The sequence below is a fragment of the Lethenteron reissneri genome, chromosome 68 (genome assembly GCF_015708825.2).
Source record: "Lethenteron reissneri isolate LAM-NWPU_2019-01 chromosome 68, ASM1570882v1, whole genome shotgun sequence".
NCBI classification, from domain to species: Eukaryota; Metazoa; Chordata; class Hyperoartia; order Petromyzontiformes; family Petromyzontidae; genus Lethenteron; species Lethenteron reissneri.
In genome coordinates this window covers 3,665,398-3,688,001 of record NC_083846.1, presented here as the reverse complement: position 1 = coordinate 3,688,001, position 22,604 = coordinate 3,665,398, and the positions used below count along the sequence as shown (strand labels likewise).

General features: G+C 52.0%; 1 protein-coding gene across 2 annotated transcripts in view; it reads left to right on the top strand.

The window, feature by feature from the left end:
• Nucleotides 1-22,604, top strand: part of LOC133360369 (centrosomal protein of 290 kDa-like) — a 101,301-nt gene that overhangs the window by 11,611 nt on the left and 67,086 nt on the right. For both annotated transcript variants that reach the window (XM_061579054.1, XM_061579055.1), the window contains exons 6-16: nucleotides 6,146-6,289; nucleotides 6,955-7,008; nucleotides 10,444-10,596; nucleotides 11,679-11,861; nucleotides 13,027-13,116; nucleotides 14,661-14,783; nucleotides 16,590-16,713; nucleotides 17,802-17,971; nucleotides 19,770-19,932; nucleotides 20,813-20,913; nucleotides 22,232-22,319. In XM_061579054.1, coding sequence (XP_061435038.1) covers nucleotides 6,146-6,289; nucleotides 6,955-7,008; nucleotides 10,444-10,596; nucleotides 11,679-11,861; nucleotides 13,027-13,116; nucleotides 14,661-14,783; nucleotides 16,590-16,713; nucleotides 17,802-17,971; nucleotides 19,770-19,932; nucleotides 20,813-20,913; nucleotides 22,232-22,319 — 1,393 coding nt within the window. The remainder of the gene's footprint in view (nucleotides 1-6,145; nucleotides 6,290-6,954; nucleotides 7,009-10,443; nucleotides 10,597-11,678; nucleotides 11,862-13,026; nucleotides 13,117-14,660; nucleotides 14,784-16,589; nucleotides 16,714-17,801; nucleotides 17,972-19,769; nucleotides 19,933-20,812; nucleotides 20,914-22,231; nucleotides 22,320-22,604) is intronic.

Below are 22,604 nucleotides of genomic sequence, written 5' to 3'. Positions count from 1 at the left end.
GCGTCCGTCACAGCCGCCGCCGACTGGTTGGCGAGTGGCCACGCCATAGGCCACCGGGTAAAATATTCGACCCCCACCAACAGGTACTTATTACCCCTAGGCGTGACCGGAAAGGGCCCCAGAATATCGAGTGCAACGAGCTCGTTAGTGCGCGAGACCTGAATAGATTGCAGCGGTGGATTAGCTGCCACGGGCGGTGGTTTCCGTCTGGCGCACTCAACACAACCCTTCAGAATATTCACCACGTCACCCCCCATTCCCGGCCAATAATAGTCACGCTGAAGCAGGGCAAGCGTTTTGTTAACTCCCAAATGCAAGAGGCGTTCGTGTGCGGCCAAGACAACCTTCCCCCTCACAGCAGAAGGCACCACAATCGCATGCCGCCGGGACAAACTGTCCCATCTCATCAACAGGCCCTGCTTAAGCTCGTAGGAGCCAGTTCGGTCGTGGCTACCTTCGGAACCCTCCGTCTTTCGGCGCAATGCCAGCAGGGAGCTGTCCGCCATTTGGAGACGGCCCCACTCAATCAACGACAGTGAGAGCAGCGAGTCCTGACCCCCTGGGGTAGCGGGACCATCCCCAATTGGTGTGCTCGCGGTCGCAACCAACGCCTCCCTACCTTCCGTAACCGGAAGTTTACAGCGCGCCGATCCCGATAAGCACGCACATTTGTGACAAGGCAACAACCGCGACAGGGCATCGGCATTCGTGTGTCGCAACCCTTTACGGTACGTAGTCGTGAACTGATAGTCCTGGAGGACTTCCAACCACCGCGACAATTGGCCCGAGGGCTGGGCAACCCGTAATGAATACTGGAGCGCCGCATGGTCCGTCCGGACCGTGAAATGACGACCATAGAGATATGGCCTGAATTGTTGTACAAAAAAAACAATGGCAAGTAGTTCACGACGGGTGACGCAGTAGCGCTGCTCTGCCGGCGACAACACCCTGCTACCATAGGCGACCACCCGTTCGACCCCTCCAACGACTTGGGACAGCACTCCCCCAATGCCCGTGTTGCTAGCATCCGTGTCTAGCAAGAAGGGACTCTCAAAGTCCGGATAGCACAAGGGTGGGGCCCTTACCAAGGCGTCCCGGAGGGAGCAGAATGCAGCCTCCTCCTCCGGTCCCCACCGGAACTTCACTCCTTTCGCCGTTAAAGCGTGCAAGGGCTTTGCAATGGTGGCGAAGTGCTCAACGAATCGGCGATAATACGAAGCAAAACCGATGAAACTGCGCACGTCTGACACTGACGTGGGCGTCGGCCACGAACTGACACAGTCCGTCTTCGCAGGATCGGTAGAAATCCCCGAAGAGTCGACAATGTGACCCAAGTACCTCACGGATTTACGAAAAAGATGGCATTTGGCCGGTTTAAACTTTAATTTAGCCGATCGCATTCGCAAGAACACCCCTCTCAATCGCTGGAGGTGTTCTTCGAACGTTTTACCGAAAACAATGACATCGTCAAGGTAAATGAGGCACGTCTCCCACTGCAAGCCCGACAAAACCAATTCCATAAGACGCTGAAACGTCGCAGGAGAGGAGTGAAGTCCCATGGGTAACCGGTTAAACTGAAACAGGCCCCCTGGAGTCCGGAATGCAGTCTTAGGCTTAGACTCCTCGTCGAGTGGCAACTGCCAAAATCCGGACAATAAATCAAGAGTCGAAAAGTATCGCGCACCGGACAATGCATCGAGAGACTCGTCCATCCTGGGGAGCGGATACGCGTCGGCCACCGAGATCTTATTCAGGCGGCGGAAATCGACGCAAAATCGCAGGGACCCGTCCTGCTTTTTAACGAGCACAATAGGTGCTCCCCAAGGACTGGAAGAAGGCGAAATAATGTCGGCTTCCAGCATATCGTTAACTGCCGACTGAACATGTTCCTTCTCAGCAGGACTCAGTCGGAAGGGATTTTGCCTGACCGGTGCCGCATCGCCCGTTTCAATGTGGTGGCGTAGCAGGTCCGTGCATCCGATATCATACTTATGTTTACTGAAGACATCCGAAAATTCAATCAGCAACCCGCGCAACGCACCCAACTGTAGCGCTGACAAATCGTCAGAGTCCGCGCACAGCATATCAATCCAATCTAGGTCCTCCTTTGATGGTACGCTATTCGTGGGGCTCGGATCAGCCTGCGCAACCAGCCTCTCCTCCGCAGGGACCCGTGCCGCGTGAGCAGCACGGTGCCCTGCTGAATGACGGCCGGCCGCGCCCCAGCGTTTAAAACCATGACAAACGGATCCCTGTCTGCCCCAACCAAAGTGTGAGCCACCGATAAATCGAGACCTCCAACAGCCCTATTAGAAGGACCCAAAAGCATGGCCTGTTCCGAGGCCTCCTTCCCCCATGGCTTCCGTAACCGGAGGGGAATCAACATTTGTGAACCCGGGGGCACGTGCACGGTCTGTGTTGCTAACGCCTGAATGGTAGCGCACGCCGTCCAAATTACATTAGGGCTCGTCAAAAATGAAATACGGCGACCCGATGGTAGTTCAATGCAACGCTGATCAATGAGAATTTTGATGGGCATTTTCGCCAAAAAATCAGTGCCCAATAGGCAAGGAACCGCCAGGGAAGATGAAACGAAAACGGGTCCCGACAATTTGATATCACCAATGCAAATGGACGCCCTAATCTGACCGATAATGCCCAACGATCCCCCGTTAGCGGCGTAAAATGGCACATCCACCGGAAGAAGCGGACGACATTGTACCGGGAGAATATTAAAAATGAGATCCGAAATAATAGTCGCCGATGCCCCCGTGTCCACTAACACCCTGACCTCGACCCCATCAATCGATCCGGTAACGACGGATGAACCCGCTGAGGCAGCCACTATTCTGTGCCCCAATTCCGACCATTTAATGTCTCCCCGGTCCCGGCCGAACCCCCCTCTCCGAACCGAATCCCCGAACTCTACTCGGCTCTCCCTCGTCGCAACGCGACGACCCATACGTGTCGAGTATGCGGGCCAAGCATGTGAGGTGCCGCGACTTGCCGGGGTTTGCAGTGATGACTTGGGGCCTTGGTCGTCGTCCAGCCGAGGTCCCATGGCGCGCTGACGTGGGGCGCGGCAACCGGAGGCCACGTGGCCACGAAGGCCGCAGTTATAGCAGGTGATGACAGTAGTCGGAGATCTCGGTTGCTCCAGCTTGCGGGCCGCTCGCAGAGGCGAACGACCCCCCGACCTCCAGTCCCCCGCTCGTCCCGCGATGAACGCGTCCTCTCGTGGGCTGACGACTTGGGGCACGGTGTCAACCGGACCCGGAGTTGAGGCCACGGCAGCGTTGCAGACGACCCCCTGCTTTCGTTGAAGGACCTCGTGCGCTTGCATGCTCGTGGCGACCCGTAATGAAGAAATATCGGTGTCGTCGGCCGTGTTGATGGGGACCCCCAGGTCCTGCGCCAACTTGAGCAGCTGCTCCAAAACCATCGCATCTTGGCCCTCCTCGTCCATACGAGGGAACGCGGCGTCAGCGAGAGCGAGCAACGCCGTGCGGTAGGCGAGCACGGTCTCCGTGTCCGCCTTCCGTCTTGCGTAGAAATGATGGCGGCACGCCGAGGGAGGACCGTAGACTTTGGCCATGAGAGCCAGCGCATCCTTGAGCGTGGAGCGGTCCGACCTGCATGCGGACGTGAAGGCCGCGAGCGCGTTGTCGTCCAGCATGGCAGGCAGTGCCCGCAGTGCCGTAGCGTCGGACCAGGCGGACATCTCTTGATGCGCCAAAAATCTGCGCTGAAATTGGCTCCAATCCCCGCCTTCCGCCTTGAATGCTGACAACGTGGGAATGCGCTGCTGAAAGATAAAGTCGTCCTCCTCCTCGTGCTTCCTCTCTGCCCCCCCGTCGGTGTGTAAGATGGCGGCCCCAGTGGCGGGTGTGTGATGGCGGTCCGCCGCGCGCGTTGGTGACGTCAGCGGCCGCGCATGGAGAACCGCTGCCACGTGGTGATGGCCGTTCCCGCCAAAAGTTGGAGCGGATGAAATGGCGGGAATCGCCAAATCGTTTTGGCGGGAATCTGCAGGGCGACCCTGTAGCACGTCGGCCGCCGTCCCCGCTCCTCCCGACGAGCTGATCTCCGCCAAGATGGACGCGGCGGCGAGCAGCAGCTCCGCCAGACGGGAGTGTGCCTCGCGAAGCACGGTGTCAGTCCCCCGTCGCTCGACCGGCGCCGTCGGTGGATCCTGCCCCGTGGGCAGCTCCTCTTCCTCACCCCCTGATGCCCGCTGGCCCGCGTCGTCGAGGTTGTCCTCGTGGTCAATCCCGTGGGTCCGACGGTTCCTCCTTGTATCCATGCTTGGAGGACCGTTTCACTTCTGACACCAGTTGAAGTATGGGAATTGACGGCAGGAACTTCTTGACGGGTAACACACTTTTATTAAATCCTTTAGGTATCACAATACAACGTGTGGTCTCTCTTCTTCCTCCGACACACTCCACTAATCTCGTGTAAGCTCTAGGCCTCTGGCTACACACAATATACTCGACTCGTGTAAGCCCTATGCCTCTGGCTACACAATACACTCGACTCGTGTAAGCCCTATGCCCTGGCTACACATAGTACATTCGGCTCGTGTAGACCTATGGCTACACCCACTACACTCGCCTCTGGGTTACACAGAGTCCCGGTCCCCTTAGGACAGCGGGGCTAGGTACCGCAGGGCTCTAGGTCTTCATCCCCGTCTTCCTTCTTCGCTGGTTACACACTGCCCTTACGCCTGTGTGCATCCCCTTTTATAGCCCCTGCTCACGAGGGACGGAGCTGATGCGGCGTCGACGTGAGCGTCGTTCCTCAATGACCCAATCACGACGCACTCTCTCTACGATCCGCTTCCCCCAGCGCGTGTTAACATTACTCCACCAATCACACTGCGCTGCCACCTGATCACTCCCTCTCAGCGCGTCACCGCCCACAGCCAATCGGTACCCCGTAACCCACGACCCCGCGCTGACCCCTGATCCTCCACCGTCAGCGCGCGTCACCACCTACACAGCCAATCATCACGCACTGTGCATACGATCCTTAATCCCAGCGCGTATCACCTCTACACTAATGTAGAATTTCCACCACTGCCTCATCAGTGGTTACCTTATGGATAGACCCGGCCTCGTCATAGTAATGTAGAATTTCCACCACTGCCTCATCAGTGGTTACCCTATGGATGAACCCGCCCCCGTCATAGTAATGGAGAATTTCCACCACTGCCTCATCAGTGGTTACCTTATGGATAGACCCGGCCTCGTCATAGTAATGTAGAATTTTCACTAGTGGCTCAGCGCTGCAAATATAAGGGCATCGCCTAATTACTCATTTGAGCCACTGTTAATTTTTTTTAGGGGTGGAGGATTTTTGGTACAAACGATTTGAATTTACAAAGAAGAATATTTATATGGCAGGAGGAATCCGATGAGCTATTAAGCTTTTTATTCACACATGTCCAGTCGGGGCACGGGGTTAGAACGTCACAACAACAAACAGTACAAAAACGCGACAGTCATGCAAAGTACAAGAAAGGTAAACAAACTACCCAAACAACATACAAATTCATCGAAACCATCCCCATCCTACCAGACAGAGCCCCACTGAGGTATTCACTTATTTTTCAAAGCGACCTGGCCATCACAAATGATAGCCGCTCAACAAAGTGGAGTGAGGAGAGCCGTCTGTGGTTTTGTCAACGGGAGCGTCGGCGGCTGCGGTGAATCAGTGGCAGAGGTCGCAAACGGGTTTTGATTCCTTACCCGTACCCGTACCCGGCCGCACCAGGGTCGCAAATGGGTACCCGTACCCGGCCAGGTACGGGTAGCCGTATCCTACCCGTACCCGTACCTTACCCGAAATGAGTGACAAACGGTTACTCACCAGTGACTCACGGCCTACCCATACCCGGCCGCACCAGGATCGCAAACGGGTACCCGTACCCGTACCCGGTACGGGTAGCCGGGTATCGGGTAGGGTACGGGTATCGGGTACCCGGTTGTGACCTCTGATCAGTGGAGGTGTGCTGCAGGTGACGGCGTCTGGTGAGAGAAGTCCGTGACTCGTGACTGCCCCCGCCTACTCCCCCCCTCACAACCCCCCCCCCGCCCCCACATACCCCCCCCCCTCCACCGCCCGCTTTCCCTCGTCCACGCAGACGCAAGTCCCAGGTCGCGGCGGTCGCAACGCGAGCCTCATGCGCGGAGAGATCCAAGAGCTGGAGCAGAACCTGGAGCGCAGGGATCAGGAGCTGGCGGCCGTGGAACAGAACCTGGAGAAAGAGAAAAAGTGGAGTGAGCAGGTACCGGTGTTTTGGGTTTCGGTCGGTTGCACGGTACCGGTGTTTTGTGAGCGGTCGGTTTCACAGTAGAGGTATTTTGCTAATGGTTGGTTCCACGGTACAGGTGTCCACTGTTTCATTGCTTTTATGGCTTTATTTTGGTGATTTTCGATAAGTTTTTTGGTTTGGCCATGTTTGTTTGTTGTAGTACAGAGTTAGACTGATGGCCTTAATCTAAGTTGTCTTGTGGTTGTTGTTGTTTGACTTGCATCCCACTGGGATTTTTGCACATTTTTGTGTACGGTGCTTTTTCTGCAATATTTTACTGTCTTTTCTTGGATTTTCTGTTTGCACTCAGTCACATATTCACTTTAAGATGTTTTCTTGTTCATGTTTTAGTTTTTTTGTTTGTTGCGGTTGCACCCGATTCAAGAGCCGAATGGCTCACAGGGCTATACCTAATAAATGAACTTGTAACTTTAACTTAGTCACTTTAAGATGTTTTCTTGCTCATGTTTTTGTTTTTTTGTTTGTTGCGGTTGCACCCGATTCAAGAGCCGAATGGCTCACAGGGCTCTATACCTAATACTTGAACTTGAACTTGTTAGCAGGCGGCCTGGCTGCGTCACCGCGAGTGATTCACGGTCCGCTTAAACTTTGTGCGGCCCAACGCTGTGCCTTTTCAGCTCTCCAAGAAAATGGAAGAGGCTGAAGGGGAGATTTCTAAGCTGAAGAGAGAGGTAAGGCCACACACGGGCACACACACGTGGGATAATGCATCAATATTTGAGTGTTTTCAGTGTCTTATTTAAAATTACTATCATGGAAAAATGTCATCTGGAAAATCCGTTGAGATGGTAAAGTCACGTAGGTAAAAATAAAAATAAATAATAAAATTGTTGAAATAATAATAGAAATAAAATAATAAATCACGACGTTTCGGGCGCAACACAAGTGTCCGTCATCAGGTGGGACAACCACAGCAAGAAACTAATGCTGAAGTTATAAATTCGTATTAGTTATTTATTTTTGTTGTTTTCTTTTATTTTTACCTACGTGACTTTACCGAAAAAACCTAAGAGTATGAATCCTTGCAGTCACGAAAGCTTCAAATCTAGAATGGTGCATCTCGTTTGCATGGGCGATGCCCAGCTGATGCGACGGTAGCGAGCACGTTACATGGGAAGGGAGCGTTTATAGGGGCTGCATAGAGCGGCTGGTATGATGGTAGCCAGCACGTTACATGGGAAGGGAGACTGCTTAGATCATGGGCAGAGAATGTTAGAAAATGTTGTCCAAGGGTGTTTATCATTGTGTCTGCGAGAATGTTTCGTACGTATGTATGTTGAACTTCTTTCGCACCGTACGTAGCCAACCATGCTTTCAACTTAATTTGGAGCTTTCGTGACTGCAGGAATTACTCTTTGGTTCTTTCGGTAAAGTCACGTATAAAGAGAAAATAATAAATTAAATACTAGCATACGACGTTTCGATTGCAACACAAGCAATCAACATCAGGTATAAATGAAATTGAAACACAAATCTAGTATACTTAGACATGTAATGTAATACAACAGAGAGTCGGATAACATACCAGGGTGTTGACTGTTATGTTATCTGCTGTATTACATTACATTTCTAAGTATACTAGATTTGTGTTTCTATTTCATTTATACCTGATGACGATTGCTTGTGTTGCAATCGAAACGTCGTATGCTAGTATTTAATTTATTATTTTCTCTTTATACGTGACTTTACCGAAAGAACCAAAGAGCAACCATGTTTTATCGGAGGTGCTGGGTAAGGACTAAACACAAAAAGTAGTCCATGCTAGAGCAGCTCTGCGTCTGAGCGAGAGTGTGCCCTGTCAGATCTTTTCCTGTCGAGACAATTACATGCTTATTATTTGGGGGGTGGAGTGGCGACGCATTTGGTAGCGCACTTGCACAATGAACCCTGCGAGCTGAGCTTGATTTGCAAGCCACGGCTAACATCAGTGGCGAGTGATGTACGAACCGATGCTTGCCTCCGCCAATGCCGTATAAACCAGAGAGGTGAAGTATGTTCAAACAACCTCCTCGACCGACACGGTGTGGGGGAGGCCTTCATCCGTTGGTGGATTATGATGTTATACTGGTAGGAACCTCCTGGTTACACCAGCCCACAGGGGATTATTGTGTCCGTCGTGCAGGGAGGGGCTGGGTGGGGAGGGAGGGGCTGGGTGGGGAGGGTGTGGAGGGGCTGGGTGGAGAGGGTGGGGCTGGGTGTGGAGGGGCTGGGTGGGGAGGGTGGGGAGGGGCTGGGTGGGGAGGATGAGGTGGGGATGGGGAGGGCCTGGGTGGGGAGGGGCTGGGTGGGGAGGGTGGGGAGGGGGTGGGAGGGGTGGGGCTGGGTGGGGAGGGGCTGGTCCCCCCGTGGTGCCCTTATAAAACGCAACGTTTAACCTACTCACACCGGCTTGTGCCCGCCCTCACAGTCGACCATATTTACGCAATACACCACGCCGCCGTTGACCCTGCAGGCCATTGACCGAGCAACCCAACGTTCCTACCAGCTCCCTCCGCAGGAATGTGTCAATTCATAAAGGCGCACACAACATTCTTCATACTCTTATTTATTTCTGTCTTGTCCATGTTGTTAATTTCACCGTGTTTTGGTTTGTGCTCGTTTTTTTTCCATCTGATTGCTCCTGAATTTCTCCTTGGTTTCTCTTGACCGCCTTCCTCCCTCCGCCTTGTGTTAAATTCCCGTGGAAAAGAAAAAAAATGTGAAAAAACTGGTAAGCCCTTCGGCGGTAGATACGTGATCATCTGAGTGAGCCTCAATGAGCCCTCATGAGTGCGTGTGTTGTAGCGTGTAGTGGGGGAGCTGTAGTGTAGTCGTTAGCGCTACGCTGCGCTGCGCTACGAATCTGGTGACCCGAGTTTGAGTCCCGCTCACGGCCACCACCAGTGATGATTTTCCGAACCAGTCCTGGGCCTCCCCGAGGTCAACGAAGCCTAAAATGAGTACCTGGTGCGGTGCGTGAGCATCGCCACTCGGGAGACAAAGGCGGTCGGGCGTGGTGCTGGCCACCCACCTCCTCGTGTGCCGTGACGGGCTTCATAGGTGCTCGCTAACAGCACTTTCCCCAACAGTCTGTTAAGGCTATATGGGGGATATTCATTTTTGTAGTGTAGTGGGAAGCGGTCATGTAGTGGTCAGCACACTGCGCTACAAACCCTGCGACTAGAGTTCAATTGCCACTCACGGCCAATGACAGTGGTCAATATTTAAACCGGTCTTGGGCCTCCCTTAGGTCCACTCAGCCTCAAATTAGTACCTTGTGCAACATGTAAACGTTGTCACGAGGGAGACAAAGGTGGTTGTATGTGGTGCTGGTCGCCCACCCTCTTGTTTGCCCTGCCGGCCTTCATAGGTGCTACTCACTAACAACACTTGCCCCAAAAGTTTGTTCAGACTATATGGGGGATCTTTGCCTTTGAAGTGTAGTGTAGGGTGAAACGACCCAACCATCACACTGCCCGGCAGAGGTCGCAACCGGGTACCCGATACCCGTACCCTACCCGATACCCGGCTACCCGTACCTGGCTGGGTACGGGTACCCGTTTGCGACCCTGGTGCGGCCGGGTACGGGTACGGGTAAGGAATCAAAACCCATTTGCGACCTCTGCTGCCCGGCTTCCACAATACACAGCTTATCAGCGAGCCCACCATGACCCTGCCCGGCTTCCATCTTGTACTTCAACAATGGGCAGCACTTAACCGGATCTGCACACACAACGGAAGTTGCGGACACATTTACAAGTGGAGAATAAAAATTAAATACATGTGCGACTGCTACTATGAACACTAAACCACAGAACCGTGTAACTTCACGCTGCCCCAAATATACATTTGATTGCAGTGGGTTGGGTGAGCGAGTGGATGAGTGGGTGAGCGAGTGGATGAGTGGGTGAGCGAGTGGATGAGTGAGTCAGCGAGTGGGTGGGCTGGGTGTATCTGCAAGTCACCAACTCTCCGACCAAAGCGATTGAATGGCTAACTTCGCTTTGAACCGAATCTGTAACAACGCTCTTCACTTGGCGCATACGAAATCGTCGTCACCTTCGTCAGCATCATCACCAAAATCGGTTACCTCTAAGCGTTTTTTCTTCTCACGGCTCCCTTGACAGAACGACATCCTGCGGCAAGACATCGTGGACTACCAACGCCAAATGGACTCTCAGCGAGAGAGCAAGCGGTCCCGCACCGAAGATGGGGCCGATCTGAAGGCGCAGATCTCGCGAATGAAGCGCGAGATGATGGAGTACCTTGACGACATCCAGGTATTTAATGTTTTTTTTTCACCGGAGAAAAATGGTGTTCGGATCTCCGAGCCAGTCCGCTTGTCGCTAAATACTTTTAGCCGATGTACGCGTGTGCACGGGAGCACGCGCGAGGTCTGGTCCTAAAGGTCCACGGAGTTATTGCAGCGAGCCTCCCCTCACTCGAGGCCACTTCTCCTGGCCTCGGCAGGCACCTAGCCTGGCACAAGGCAAGCGCTGTGGTGACGTCACGGCCACTCGGTGGCGAACGGCAGCTGTTGTCGATGTAGTATGTCAGAATAAGAATATTTATGATAATTGGTTTTTTACCCTTTTATCTGGCAACAAAACTGACACCTTTTTTACGAGGAGTCATGTTTGCATTGACCACAATACCTGCGGTCGGAATGCAAACAAAAAACACAACTCTGATAATGATATGCACTGTCCTTGAAACTGATTGGTCCACACCTGAGACAGCTTTCCTTAGAGCCTAGTCTCACATGGTGTTGGACCAGATGACGCCAAAAGGCGCACAACTCAAAGACAATGCACCATCAGAGTATGAGAGCTCGGGGTGAAGCATTTACACCATTGGAACCTCTTTTTCCAGTAGCAGAATATGATAATTGGTTTCTTACCCTTTTATCTGGCAACAGAACTGACACCTTTTTTACATGGAGTCATGTTTAAATTGACCACAATACCTACGGTCGGAATGCAAACAAAAAACACAACTCTGATAATGTATGCACTATCCTTGAAGTTGATTGGTTCACACCCGAGACAGCTTTCCTTAGAGCCTAGTCTCACATGGTGTTGGATCAGATGACGCCAAAAGGCGCACAACTCAAAGATAATGCACCATCAGAGTATGAGAGCTCGGGGTAAAGCATTTACACCATTGGAACCTCCTTTGCCAGTAGAAAAAATTGTTTTTTTACCCTTTTATCTGGCAACAAAACTGACACCTTTTTCTACAAGGAGTCATGAATATTTATGTCTACTGGAGGAATCCGATGTGCTATAAAGCATTTTGTTTCACAGACGTACCGTACACACCCTCGCCCTTCTCCCGCCCCCTGCCCCGACCTCTGTCGTAGAACCTCACGGAGACGAACGAGCGGCTGGTGACTCAGGCGCAGCAGCTGCAGAAGGAGCTGGAGCAGAGTGCCGTGGACATGGAGCGCATGGCGGAGGAGTACGCGCAGATGAGGGTGCTCGTTCAGCAGAGCGACCTCGTTGTGGATCAACTCCGCCGAGACAAGGAGCACCTGGCGCTCCAGGTCCGCGTTTGTAGATTGTGTGTCGCTGTGTGTGTGTGTAGAGAGTGTGTATCACTTTGTGTGTGTCACTGTCTGTAGAGTGTGTGTGTGTGTAGAGTGTGTATCACTTTGTGTGTGTCACTGTGTGGGGAGCGGTAGTGTAGCGGTTAGCGCGCTGCGCTATGAACCCGGCGACCCGGGTTCGATTCCCGCTCACGGCCAACATCAGTGACGATTATCTGAACCGGTCCCGGGCCTCCCCTAGGTCGACTCAGCCTCAAATGAGTACCTGGTGCGGTGTGTAAACATTGCCACTAGGGAGACACAGGCAGTCGGGCTTGGTGCTGGCCACCAACTCACTCATGTGCCGTACCGGCCTTCATAGGTGCTCGCTAACAGCACTTGCCCCAACACTCTTATAAGGCTATACGGGGGATTTTGTCGTTTGTGTAGAGTGGGTATTACTGTGCGTATAGAGTGTGTCACTGTGGTGGGAGGTTGGTGAAGGACGCTACTGGGTAGTTAGAGGCAGTCGCCCCTCTAAACATCAACGGAGGGCAGAGGAGCGACACTCACAACCACGAGCGGAGTGCCAGGCGGATAAAATACAGCAAGTTGGCACCTGGCCTAGCACAGGCACCGTGGTGACGTCACCACCACTTAGTTGCGAATAGCGGGTATTGGTATTGGGTAGGTGGCTTGGTGGGCAGGTGTATGGATAGATGACTGTGTGGCTGGCTGCTTGTTTGGAGGATGGGTGAGTGGGTGACTGAGTTGCTGAGTCACTGGGTGGCCCGCTCTGTGGCTGGCTGGATGGGTGGGAGAGTGGGTGGCGGGGTGGGTGGTTGGGTGGGTATGTGGCTTGGTGGTCTGATGTATGGGTAGATAGATGGTTGGGGTGGCTGGCTGCTTGTATGGTGAGTGACTGAGTTGCTGCTTAGCTGGGTTGCCCGCTCTGTGGCTGGCTGGATGGGTGGGGGAGTTGGTGGCTGGGTGGGTAGGTAGGCGGGTAGTTGGCTGGGTGGGTAGGTGACTTAGTGGTCTGATGTATGGGTAGATAGATGGTTGGGGTGGCTGGCTGCTTGTTTGGTAAGTGGGTGGCTGAGTTGCTGAGTGGATGGGCCATGAGTATCGGTTAATGTCTGTGTTTGCTTGCTTTTGATGAGCCACTTCCTCTGCCCCACAGGTGCAAGAGCTGAATACTTTGTTGCAAGTGCGCTCCGAGGAAGATGACCCCATCATGCAGGCCGTCAACTCCAAGATAGAAGAGTGGAAGGTCTCACACATTCTCCATTGCTGCTTTCATTGTCGTTATAATTAACAAGCAAACACTCGCCAGAGGTCCACGCGCTTAAATGATGCATGGTGATGATGATTATACTTGGGCTTGTGATGGTGATCATGAGGCTGCTGCTGATCATGATAATGTTGCTGCTGCTGATGATGATGATGCGACTGCTGGAATTGGTGGTTCTGCTGCTGTGAATGATGGTGATATTCTTTGGTTCTTTCGGTTAAGTCACGTCTATGTGTTCTCTCTCTGTGTGTCCTTGTGATGTCTGTCTGCTTGTATGTCTGTCTATAGTTTTCTAGTTAGATTTTTGTTGCTATTTCTTTTATGCCTGATGACGATTGCTTGTGTTGCAATCGAAAGGTCGTAATATGCTATTATTTAATTTATTATTTTATCTTTAGACGTGACTTAACCGAAAGAACCAAAGAATAATTCCTGCAGTCACGAAAGCTCCAAAATTAAGAATGATGGTGATGCTGGTGATGTTACTTCTGTGGGTGATAATAGTGGGGATGAAAGTATAGATGCGGATGATGATGCTACTGTTGATACTGCTGTAGATGATGACGATAATAATGGTGCCCACCGATGCTGGCAGTTGTGTTGCCGATGCTGCAGCTGTTGCTTCTGCTGTTGAGGATTACGATGATGATTCTGCTGCTGCTGCTATTGTTGATGTCTCAACTGTAGACGTTGGTGATGATGGAACCACATCCGCTGGTGCACCCATAGAAGCACTATCCAGGCTCAAAATCCTGCTTAACTTCCGAACTCTGACGAGATCGGACGGATTCTGGACGATTTTATGAAAGGCTATGATGATGATATTGCTTCTAGATTTGAAGTTTTCGTGACTGCAAGGGTCAATACTCGTTGTTTTTTTCGGTAAAGTCACGTAGGTAAAAAATTAAATAAAAATAAATTAAATCACGACGTTTCGGAGGCAACACAAGCTTCCGTTTTCAGGTGGCACCGTCACAGCAAGATTATTTGACACAGTGATTTAATTTATTAAATCCTTTATATTAAGTTCGCTTGCTTGCTTGCTTGCGCGCTTACGACCGTGCAAATCTTTCGGTCGTTTTTTAACCCACTTCCGTGATCCAATCGAGCTGATATTTTGCACACAGACTCGTTGTGCGTGACAATGAATTTTCGTGAATTTTTTTCCCCAAAATTTTACACTTTTTAGGAAAAAAAAATGATATTTAAATACCAATTGCTTAATGGTGGCAGGCAATCATATGACCCATAGGTGGCAGCCATCTCAAGCCAGTGGACGAGAGGACTCTAGCCGCCACGCATATAAAGGATTTATAGTGAAACACTTTGTTTTTAAGGGTTAATTTATTTTTATTTTATTTTTTACCTACGTGCCTTTACCGAAAAAACCAAAGAGATGATATTGCTGCTGCTGCTGCCGTTGTGACTGCTGCTGCTGCTGCGGCTGCTGCTGAACGTTGCTCACCCATCCATGCGTGTGCCGCCTTGCGCCCCCCCCCCCTCTTCCGTGCGGTTTGTTGCAGTCGCTTCTGGTGGGCAAGGATGAGGAGCTGCTCGAGTATCAGAAGAGAGTGCGCGACCTCCAGGAGAGGCTCAAGGCCACACAGCTCGACTCGGACAAGCAGAGCATCGTCGCGTTGCAGCAGGTACCTCCCTCCGTGGCCCGTATCGTGTTTCCGTCTGTTCTCCCGTAACACTGCAAAGTGTTTCATCGCGCGGATCGGATACGTAACGCGACGAGCGTGGTAGGGAACGCGTTCTTTTTGTGTTGCGCGGACGCGGATTGGATATGCAGCGCGATCGTGCGAATGGAACTACGTCGCAGCGAGTAATAATAATAATTCAATTTGCAACGCGCGTAAATTTGCGGATGTAACGGCCGCAACTCAGAGGCGCGGAGCCAAGCTCAGAATCGCTCGAAAGCACGTGGTTATAGAGGTGAGTTTTTAAGTGTCTCTTGAAGGAGGCGATTAAGGTGATGCTGAGAATGTACATTTCATTAAAGCATGTTTTAAAAAAAGTTTTTTAAATATTGCTGATGTATGTTGAACTTCTTTCGCACCGTACGTAGCCAACCGTGCGAATCGGAGGTGCGGGGGGAAGGACAGGCAAACTAAATACAAAAATCAGTTCTAAAGAAATGAGTTCTCAATCTAGATGATTTCAAAGTGCATAGCTTCAGTGGCTTCCCAATTTCGGAAGGAAGAGCATTCCAGACGGCCGCGAAAGCGCACGATGCGGTGACCGCCTTTGTTGGATAGCTAGCCAAAAGCCGCTCTTGCGAGGATGACCGGAGTTTGTGTGATGGTTTATGCTCCTTGACGAGCTCAGCGAGGTATCGTGGTTCATTTGTGGCAAGGACTTTGTGTGTGATGGCGAGATGTTAACTACCTCGCCTGGCATGCAGGAGGTCGTGGATTCAATCGTAACCCTGACACCTGTATTTTTGGAGTTTGCATGTTTCTCTCCCCGTGGTCGCGTGGATTTATCTCCGGATCCTCCGGTGTTTCACTCCACATTTAGAATCTTACCGTTCACATTGCAAACAAAGACAATTTAAAATGAAAATAATAAGGTTACATTTTATACTGTGCAGTGTTAAAATTTAAAACTGCTCTAAATAAAATAAACAATCATCATCAGATGTGAAATCCTGATGATGATTGCTTGTGTTGCAGCCGAAACGTCGTGAGAATTTTATTGTTTTATATTTTATTCTTTTATTATTTCCCTTCTACGTGACTTTACCGAAAGAACCAAGAATATGAATCCCTGCAGTCACGAAAGCTTTAAATAAATCAATAAACGTCGTGGACTGAATGCATATCTTATTATAAATTTCATTTTTATTTCGCATAGTTGGCTACGTTTGGTGCGAAAAAGTCCAACATACATACTGGAGATCGTTAAATGCATGATTTATTCATAATTATTCATAAATGTTAGTGCATTTATTGATTAATAAATCCAAAGTCCGTTCTACTGTAACCCGAATTCGATTCCCGTTCATGGCCAACACCAGTGACGATTATCTGAGGCGGTCCTGGGCCTCCCCTAGGTCGACTCAGCCTCAAATGAGTACCTGGTGTGACGTGTTAACATCACTGCAACGGGATTTGAACCGTGGCGTTAAAATAATTGTTATTATCATGACCCCGGGCTGCGAATTCTACGGGGGCCAAACAAAAAACTGTCTTTCTGTCTGTCTCCCGCGGCCGCCCACCCACCCGCCCATCCACCTACCCACCCACCCGCCCGCCCACCCACCCACCCGCCCACCCACCTGCCCACCTGCCCACCCACCCGCCCGCCCGCCCACCCGCCCACCCACCTGCCCACCCGCCCACCCGCCCACCCACCCACCCGCCCACCCGCCCACCCACCCACCCGCCCACCCACCCGCCCACCCACCCGCCCACCCACCCACCCGCCCGACCGCCCTCATCTGCCAGGCGCTGCAAGTTCGTGAGCAGCAGGTGGAGCTCCTCGCGGAGCAGATGGGGCAGCACACGGCCGAGATGGAGAGGAACGCCGCCGTCATGGAGGAGATGAGGGACCAGCTGCAGCAGCACCAGGGTGGGCTACACGTGGCCGGGGGGAGGCGGGGGGGGGGGGGCGGTGCCAGCGTGGGATGGGAGCGCGGTGCGATGGAGCAGTACGGAAGGGAGGGGTCGGCAGAGGTCACAAACGGGTTTTGATTCCTTACCCGTACCCGTACCTGCCCGCACCAGGGTCGCAAATGGGTACCCGTACCCATACCCGGCTGGGTACGGGTAGCCGTTCCCTACCCGTACCCTACCCGAAATGAGTGACAAACGGTTACTCACCGGTGACTCACGGCCTACCCGTACCCGTACCCGGTCGGGTACGGGTAGCCGGGTATCGGGTAGGGTACGGGTATCGGGTACCCGGTTGCGACCTCTGGGGGTCGGTGGGAGGGGGCAGTTACTGAGGGCAGCGCGGGGAAGCAACGTGCGAGGGCAGCATGGTGGGAAGGCATGTTTCAGGCCTCATGGTGGTGAGGAGAGGGGGCGGGGGGGGGGGGGTATGGGGCAGCAAATGAGGACAAGTACGGAAGGGCGATATGGAGGAGAGGTCAAGCAGGAAGTATAGGGGCCTGCACGATGGGAAGCAGTACGGGGCAGTACTGAGGATAACACAGGGAGGCAATCTGGTTGAGGCATAACAGGAGGGCATTACAGAGCGCAGTATGGGGGGGGGGGGGGGCCAGTGCAGATGCACATCTTGCTAAGAGCGGCACACAGGGTGCATGATTTTTGTGTTTTATACTGCCGATGGTGCTGCTGCCATTGCTGTTGATGCTTGTGATTATATTACAAATGGCTGACTTAACTGACTATCATTCATTGGTTGCCGCCGCCGCTGTTGCTGCTGCTGCTTCTGTTACTCTTGCTGTTGCTTCTTCTGTGGCTGCTCCTATTGCTACTTTGCTACTGCTTTTGCATCTTCCATTGCCGCCGCTACTATGCCTGTTTCTGCTGCTTCCGCTTATGATTTTGTCACTGCTGGTCCTGCTGCTTATACTTCTGCTGCTACTGTTGCCACCGATGCTGCTATTGCTACTCCTCTCGCTGCTGCTGATCTTGCTATTGCTACTTCTGTTGCTACCGCTGCTGCTGTTGCTATTGCTACTGCTGCCACAGCTGCGCCCTCGTCGCAGGCTTTCCAGAACTCTACGCTGCGCGGGCGGCTGGCGGAGCTGGAGGGGAGGCTGCGGCAGGCGGAGGAGGTGGCGCGAGCGGCGGACGCGGACGCTGCAGAGAAGGACCGGCAGCTCATCGACGCGCTGGCCCGCATGCGCCAATACGAGGCCGTGCGTCCCGCGAATACGCCTCCCAAGCCTCCCCGAGACACGACGCGCACGACACGCACGACATGCAAAACGCGCAAATGAGTGCAGGTTTTGTGCTGTGCGGCGTTCCCCGATGCGAACCGGCTCGCGTTTGGCGCTGTGCAGAAACGGGTGACCCACAGATTCACTCGGGGAGACCCCCCCCCTCCCTCCCCCCCAGGCTCGCACAGACACCCCCATAGATTCACTGAGAGGTCCAGACACACATAGAGAGATCCCTTGCCTCGCGTACGGGTGTTTGTGTGAGTCTGCGGGTCCCTAAGTGGATCTGCGGATCCCTATGTGGTTATATTGGACTGTGTGCGAGTCTACGGGACCTTTTTTTTTATTGTCCTTCCCCCGCACCTCCAATGACCACAGTTTGCTACGTTCGGTGCGAAAGAAATTCAACATACATACATATGTGAGTCTATCCCTATGTGGGTTTATGGATGTCCGTGTGAGTCTGCTGATCCTTATGTGAGTCTATGATACTTACATGGGTATGTGGGCCTCTGTGTGAGCCTACGGGTCACATGTGAGGGATTGTTCTTCATTAGGTATACGGATATCTCTGTGAGTCTGTGCTCTCAATCTCACACACGCACATAGCCCTAGGAATATCCTTGCGTGTGTGTGCGTGTAGGGAGCGGTTAGCGCGCTGCACTACGGACCCGGCCACCCGAGTTTGATTCCTGCTCACGGCCAACACCAGCGACAATTATCTGCGCCGATCCTGGGCCTCCCCCTAGATCGACTCGGCCTCAAATAAGTACCCATGTGCGGTGTGTAAACATCGCCACTTGGGGAGTCAAAGGCAATCGGGCGTGGTGCTGTCCACCCACCCTCTTCCTGTGTCAGCCTTCATAGGTGCTGCTACTCGCTAACAGCACTTGCCCGAACAGGCTGTTAAGTTTAACACGTATGAGGCTTTCGCGACCAATATTATTCATAATCAAGGTTTTTGGGTTTAGATCGCGTTATTTATAAGTGTGTCGTAACCCTCCACCACCCGACACGGCCAATCAGCAAAAAAAGTGTCACGTTGACAAAAGACAAAATAGTTCACTGCTTTAGCCCCACACCGATGTGTTGAAGCGTGAAACCACAACATTTACAATTTTTGAGTAGTACGACGTTTCGCTGGTAATTGCATCCAGCATCATCGGGCAATTCGCCAGAATGGTGAGGCTCTGCTCTGGCTCCCGGTCTTAAATAGAGCAGCAGCAGCAGATTGACATCATCATTTAACTCATCAGGTGCAACGATTTTAGGCGGGTTATTGTAATTATATACTAGATTAGTAATCAGGCAATTTATAGTCGTAGGTTTTTACCCTTTTAAACTGGTACAAAACTGACACCTTTATTCAAGGCATCATGTTTGCAATAACCACAACACAAGCAGTCAAAAAAGCAAACAAAAAGAAACAACTCTGATAATGATAATAATATGTACTGCCCTTGAAGTTGATTGGTCCACACCCGAGACGGCTTTCTTTAGAGCCTAGTCCCCATTGGTGTTGGACCAGATGACGCCAGAAGGCGTACAACTCAAACACAGTGCAATATCAGAGTATTGAGTGCTCGGGGTAAGCATTTACACTACGAGATCTCTTTTACCAGTGGCAAAATATAGTCGTAGGTAAAAGAGATCTCACAGTGAATCGGGCAATTGTTACGATGCGAGTTGTAGATTAGTAATCAGTTGTAATGTGTGTTATTGTAATTATATTCTACGTTAAGGCTACACGGAGGGGGGGGGATCTTTGTCTTTGCAGGGAGAGTACGGCCTTGTGGAGGCCGTGGCGGACATCAAGGTGTGCCAGCAACAGGTGCGCACGCGCGACGGCACCGTGGAGACGCTCACGCGCGACCTCAACGCCCTCGAGATGCGGCTCAACGACATGCTGGATGAAAACGATGAGCTGCGCTCCCGCCTCGGTGACCAGCCGTCTGTCCGTGTGTGTGTCTCTGTCGCTGTGTGTGTGTGTGTCTCTGTGTCTGTGTGTGTGTGTTTCTCTGTCTCTGTGTGTGTGTGTCTCTCTGTCTCTGTGTGTGTGTGTGTCTCTCTGTGTCTCTGTGTCTGTGTGTCTGTGTGTGTCTCTGTGTCTGTGTGTGTCTCTGTCTCTGTGTGTGTATCTCTCTGTCTCCGTGTGTGTGTCTCTGTGTCTGTGTGTGTGCGTCTCTCTGTCGCTGTGTGTGTGTCTCTGTGTCTGTGTGTGTGTGTCTCTCTGCCTCTGTGTGTGTGTGTCTGTGTGTCTGTGTGTCTCTCTGTGGCTCTGTGTGTCTGTCTGCGTGTGTCTGTCTGTGTCTGTCCGTGTGTGTGTCTCTGTGTGTGTGTCTCTGTGTCTGTGTGTGTGTGTCTCTGTGTCTGTCCGTGTGTGTCTCTGTCTCTCTGTGTGTGTGTGTCTCTGTGTCTGTTTGTGTCTCTCTGTGTGTCTCTGGCTCTGTGTGTCTTTGTTTTGTCTGTGTCACTCTGTGGCTCTGTGTGTCTGTCTGTGTGTGTCTGTCTGTCTGTGTGTGTATGTTTCTCTCTCTGTGTCTGTGTGTCTCTGTGTGTGTGTGTATGTGTCTCTCTGTGTTTCTCTGTGACTCTATGTGTCTGTGTGTCTGCCTGTGTCTGTCTGTGTGTGTATGTCTCTCTCTCTGTGTGTCTGTGTGTGTGTCTCTCTGTGTGTCTGTGTATGTGCGATCACCCACCCCCTCGCGCGCCGTGCTGGCCTTCATAGGTGCTACCTGCTAACGGCACTTGCCTCAACAGTTTGTTAAGGCTATCGGGGTGATCTTTGTCGCGTGTGTCTGCGCCCATCTCCCGTGCCAGGTCTGGAGTCCAAGTCTGTGGTTGACCTCACAGAGATCAGGAAGAATAAAGCGCTGACTCAGCAGCGTTACCGAGCCGAGAACCAGGTGCTCCTGAAGGAGGTAAGTCCTCTGCTGCACACCAACACCGCTTCAGTGGCTATGAGATGTTAACTAGCTCGCCTGGTGTACAGGAGGTCGTGGGTTCTATCCCGACCCCAACGCCTGCTAGATATTTTGAGTTTGCGTCTCTCATCATCATCACCGTGGCTTGGAGATGTTAACTACCTCACCTGGTATACAGGAGGTCGTGGGTTCGATCCCGACCCCAACGCCTGCTGGATATTTGGAGTTTGCATCTCTCATCATCACCACAGTGGCTATGAGATGTTAACTACCTCGCCTGGTGTACAGGAGGTCATTGGTTCGATCCCGACCCTGACGCCTGGATATTTGGAGTTTGCGTCTCTCATCATCATCACGGTGGCTAGGAGATGTTAACTACCTCGCCTGGTATACAGGAGGTCGTGGGTTCGATCCCGACCCTGACGCCTGGATATTTGGAGTTTGCGTCTCTCATCATCATCACGGTGGCTATGAGATGTTAACTACCTCGCCTGGTGTACAGGAGGTCATTGGTTCGATCCCGAGCCTGACGCCTGGATATTTGGAGTTTGCGTCTCTCATCATCATCACAGTTGCTAGGAGATGTTAACTAGCTCGCCTGGTATACAGGAGGTCGTGGGTTCGATCCCGACCCTGACACCTGCTGCTGTATATTTGGAGTTTGCGTCTCTCATCATCATCACGGTGGCTAGGAGATGTTAACTACCTCGCCTGGTACACAGGAGGTCGTGGGTCCGATCCCGACCCCAACGGCCGTACATTTTGGAGTTTGGATGTTCTCCGCGTCACGTGGACTTTTCTCCGGGTTTTCCAGTTTGTCCCTCCTCCATATACAGAAACGTGCATTTAGAGTATTTGGCTGCGATACATTTCCACGCGATAAGCTACTACGTTGAGCTGTCATTTGTGGCGAGATCGCTTCGGGAAAAGAAGCTAATAGCTCAGTGGTCCTTACGTGGTCAAATAAAAAATAAAAATCATAGTTAGCAGTATTCTTGGTTCTTTCGGTAAAGTCACGTAGAAGGGAAATAATAAAATAATAATGAATAAAAGAAAATCTTGCCGTGCTTTTCACACCTGATGATTATTGCTTGTGTTGCAATCGAAACGTCGTGAGAATTGTATTGTTTTATTTTTTTAATAATTGTATTATTTCCCTTCTACGCGACTTTTACCGAAAGAACCAAGACTATGAATCCCTGCAGTCACGAAAGCTTTAAATCGAAATTCAGTTAGCAGTAGTTACAGAAGTGCATAGGCCCCAGTGGCTTCCTCGAATGACGTCGGTCGCTCTGCTTTGTCCGCGTGCTCGCAGATCGAGCGGCTGGAGGAAGAGCGGCTGACGCACAAGAAACAAATACGAAAGCTCGCGCAAGACAGGGGTCAGAGAGCAGCCTCCATTGGTGAGCTGGGGTGGGGGGCCGGGGGGGGGGGGGGCAGAGGTCGCAAACGGGTTTTGATTCCTTACCCGTACCCGTACCCGGCCGCACCAGGGTCGCAAACGGGTACCCGTACCCTACCCGATACCCGGCTACCCGTACCCGGCCGGGTATCGGGTAGGGTACGGGTACCCGATTGCGACCTCTGGGATGAAGCCATGTTGCAGGCGCGGGTGGGTTGATTCTAGGAACTTGAATTGTGAGAAGAGACAAGACGTTGGGAAATTAGTGAGAAACGGTGATTCGCCA